At 34.7% G+C, this 4347-nt stretch overlaps 1 protein-coding gene across 1 annotated transcript; it reads left to right on the forward strand.

Annotated features, from left to right (window-relative positions):
* Positions 1-507: 507 nt before the first annotated feature.
* On the forward strand, positions 508-2297 carry LOC136224711 (molybdate transporter 2). The gene has a single exon (XM_066013119.1). It carries the CDS (start codon positions 554-556, stop codon positions 2018-2020), a length of 1467 nt encoding a protein of 488 aa, XP_065869191.1. The 5' UTR covers positions 508-553; the 3' UTR covers positions 2021-2297.
* Positions 2298-4347: the final 2050 nt, after the last annotated feature.

A 4347-nucleotide genomic window follows, 5' to 3' on the forward strand; every position in this document is an offset into this window, starting at 1 on the left:
AGATGACCTGTAAGGGATGAACAATAGTCAAAGAGGGGTCAGAGTTCGACGAACCCGCTCCGATGTCTAAGTCAGCAAGGTTAAAGACAATAAGGATATCGATGACTATAATAGAACATACCTCTTTAGGGTGTCTCAGCTTTTCTATATATATAATGGAATCGAAAGTACTTGTTGTAATCTTGAAAAATGTATCATAGCAACTCATCAGACAAGTGTTGTTCTCTGATTGGTCTTGAAGACTCCGGACTGTTATGATTTCGGACGAATCTACCTAAAAGGTGTCTAGCGATCCTCGTAAATCCTGCAAACTATATACATATATATAAAATTAATGTAGAACAAATCTCCAACGAACTAGCAATCTGATAAACAATAGTATAGCATAAAAATCTAAAAGATGAGGGCATGGCGATGTCTCTTCCCTACTAATTACGAATAAATGCTAGTAGTAAATATCGTAACGATAACGCAAACAATATATTAATTGAACTGAGAGTGACATCCGAAATCGTCTCTACGATGACGGAAGAGTCCATCAGAAAAATTGTTTATGTCGATAAATTCATACGCACAACGCAGCGACTGTCACAATCCAATCATGGACTCTTCTTCCTCCACAAACCCTCTGCTCCGCCGAGACCGGTGGTGGTTCCGTCACCTCCGTCTCAAAACCACCATCTCCTCCGAACTCTCCGGCGCAGTAGGTGACTTAGGCACCTTCATTCCCATAGTCCTCACTCTCACTTTAGTATCCCACTTAGACCTTTCCACTACTCTAATCTTCACTGCCCTTTACAACATCTCCACCGGCCTCCTCTTCGGCATTCCCATGCCCGTCCAGCCTATGAAATCCATCGCCGCCGTCGCCGTTTCCGAGCTTCCTCATCTCACTACTGCCCAAATCGCCACTGCTGGCGCCACCACGGCAGCCACTCTTCTCATCCTCGGCGCTACCGGTCTCATGTCCTTCTTCTACCGATTCATTCCTCTCCCCGTCGTCCGTGGCGTCCAGCTCTCTCAGGGACTTTCCTTCGCCTTCTCCGCCATTAAATACATTCGCTACAATCAGGACTTCGTCTCTTCCAAATCGACTACTCCTCGTCCTTGGTTAGGTCTCGACGGTCTTGTCCTTGCTATTTCTGCCCTTGTTTTTTTAGTCCTCACCACCGGTTCCGGCTCCGATCACCAAACAATAATCAACGATCATGACGACGACGATGATGATGAGAATCCGTTGACTCGATCCTCCCGGAGACGAGTGAGTAAAAGATTGCGTATATTATCAGCAATTCCTGCTGCTCTAACCGTGTTCTTATTTGGATTACTGTTATGCTTCATCCGCGATCCATCTATATTCAAGGATCTGAAATTTGGTCCATCGAGAATTCAAATTTTGAAAATTACATGGGAAGATTGGAAAATAGGGTTTTTGAGGGGAGCAATTCCACAAATACCATTATCAATTTTGAATTCAGTGATTGCAGTGTGTAAATTATCAACTGATATGTTCCCTGAGAAAGAAGTATCAGCCACAAAGGTGTCAATAAGTGTTGGGTTAATGAATTTGATTGGGTGCTGGTTTGGGGCAATGCCGGTGTGCCATGGGGCTGGTGGACTGGCTGGGCAATACAGGTTTGGTGCAAGGAGTGGTGCATCAGTTGTATTTCTCGGGATCGGGAAATTAGTGATTGGATTGGTGTTTGGGAATTCATTTGTGAGGATATTGAATGAATTTCCAATTGGGATATTGGGTGTATTATTGTTGTTTGCTGGGATTGAATTGGGTATGGCATCTAAAGATATGAATACTAAAGAGGAATCATTTGTGATGTTAATTTGTGCTGCTGTTTCTTTGACCGGATCTAGTGCTGCTTTGGGTTTTGGGTGTGGGATTTTGCTGCATTTGTTGCTCAAATTGAGAAGTTGTGAATGTGACTGTGCTTCTTCATTTGGGTTTTCTAAAATGTTCTCTAAATCTTCTGCTGATGATGATGGTGATTCTACTCTAGTTCCTTAGAATTTGAATCAAACCAGGCTGCAGAAGATATATGGAATGGGACTTAAAGATGTGCATATTTTAGGATTATAGTGGGAAGGTTACAGCATTAGTGGTCTCTCCTTAAATAATGTAAAAGAAAGGAGGATATTGTATTTATTGGTGGAACTTCAATCGAATAGTCTCACATTTATTATTTTTCTTCCAACACTTGTATTCCATTTTTATTAGAATAATCAGTGCAATACTGAATCGGCCCAATGCAATGTCAGCCCAATCTTCAATTTTGAATTTAATTCATTAAGCTTATATATTTTCAAAAAAGTAATATAACAATGAAGTTATAACATTTTGATTTTAATGATAGAAACTTAGTATATTTAAAAATTATACTATATAATCCAACTTTTTACGTATTGTTTTTTAGATAAATTTTTTAAGACGTTTTTATTTAATAATGTATGTCGACTTTTTCTTTATGATGAATCTAAGGAAATATAAAATGTTAGAATACATTTGATGTAACACATAATTCATACATTAGTCAAATGTATTAATGCCAGGTAATTCATTATTTCACAGTCACAAAAATATTATGACAGAAGAGATTATTCTTTAAATAATCCTAATATAAACACGAGTTTAAAATTATCTCTTATAAAACAGAATCCGTTGAGTTGATGAGCATCGTAAGAGTCAAATCTAGTACAATTCGGTTACGAATCAGCCATCTAGATGTTAGTTTCGAAGTAAAAATGATGGATTCACGAACTAAAACGGACTGCTGAGACAGAGAGAGATGGTGGCGCAGAAGGGAGTGAGTCGTAGAGGAGAATTATGTATTATGCTCTTTTATCAGCACTTGATTATGGGTTAAGTGGCTATTTATTTATAGCTTAGGTTTAGCTTGTAAAACCCTAACTACGTAGTTTTGAGTGTAAAATTTAATAAAAAAACACTGATGCTGCTGGGGTTCAAACCTTGGCCTCCTCACTTACACTCCACACTACTTACCACTAAGACAATTACTTTTCTTATGTATTCTGTCGCGCGCTGATTAATATACTAATGCCCTGTAGCTTCTATTGTTTAATATTTGATGCATGCACTTATTAATATTGATTAAATTCGCATAATAATTATTAATAGAAAAAAACAAATGTGCACAATAATTAATTATTAATAGAAAAAAAACCAAGAACATGCTCTAATTTCTTATTTATTTAATTCCTCTATATTTTTGTAATTTATGTTTTAAATTGTTAAGGACGATGTTCTAAATATTGTTATATGTTCTAAACTTTATAATTTGTGTTCTAAAAATTAAGATAATGTTTTAAAAAAATAGTAAATATATGGGCCATTTTTTTTGTTCAAAAAAAAACTCACATTCTAAATAACATAACGTATGTTCTAAAAAACATAACATATGTTCTAAAGTTTATAGTTTGTGTTCCAAAAATTAAGTATAATTTTCTAAAAAAAGCAGTAGATATCTGGATCGTTTTTTGACTTGTTCTATAATATAATTTATAACTCATGTTCGAAAAAACACAACGCGTGTTCTAAAAAACATAAAGTATGTTCTAAAAAATATGTCGTACGTTCTAACTTCATAGTTCGTGTTTTAAAAGTTAAAATATATGTTATAACGTATGTTTTAAAAAATATATAGTTTGTGTTCTAAAAATTAAGTATAATGTTCTAAAAAATCAGTAGATATCTGGATCGTTTTTTCATTTGTTCTATAATATAATTTATAACTCATGTTCGAAAAAACATAACACATGTTCTAAAAAACATAACATATGTTCTAAAAAATATGTCGTACGTTCTAAACTTCATAGTTCGTGTTTTAAAAGTTAAAATATATGTTCTAACGTATGTTTTAAAAAATATATTTTCTTATATAACATAAATTACAAAAATATAAAGGAATTAAATAAATAAGAAATTTGAGCATGTTTTTGGATTTTTTTCTATTAATAATTTATTATTATGCACATTTAATCAATATTAATAAGTGCATACATCAAATATTAAACAATAGAAGCTACAAGGGCATTGGTATATTAAGCAGTGCGCAACATAATACACAAGAAAAACAAATGGCTCAGTGGTAAGGAGTGTGGAGTGTAGTTGAAGGGTCCAAGGTTTGAACCCCACTCAAAACTACGTAGTTTTGAGTGATTCTCACCTAAGGAGTGTTCTCACCTAAGAAAGGGTTCTTACAAGAGCCCTCTCATATATATCCAAAAAAAAATTGATTTCCACTGTACAATTATAAAATCGTTTGGTCCTGTATATAATATGACAAAACCACAATTCAAACATATCTAAGTGAAGAT

Source organism: Euphorbia lathyris, chromosome 3 (assembly GCF_963576675.1).
Source record: "Euphorbia lathyris chromosome 3, ddEupLath1.1, whole genome shotgun sequence".
Taxonomy (NCBI): domain Eukaryota; kingdom Viridiplantae; phylum Streptophyta; class Magnoliopsida; order Malpighiales; family Euphorbiaceae; genus Euphorbia; species Euphorbia lathyris.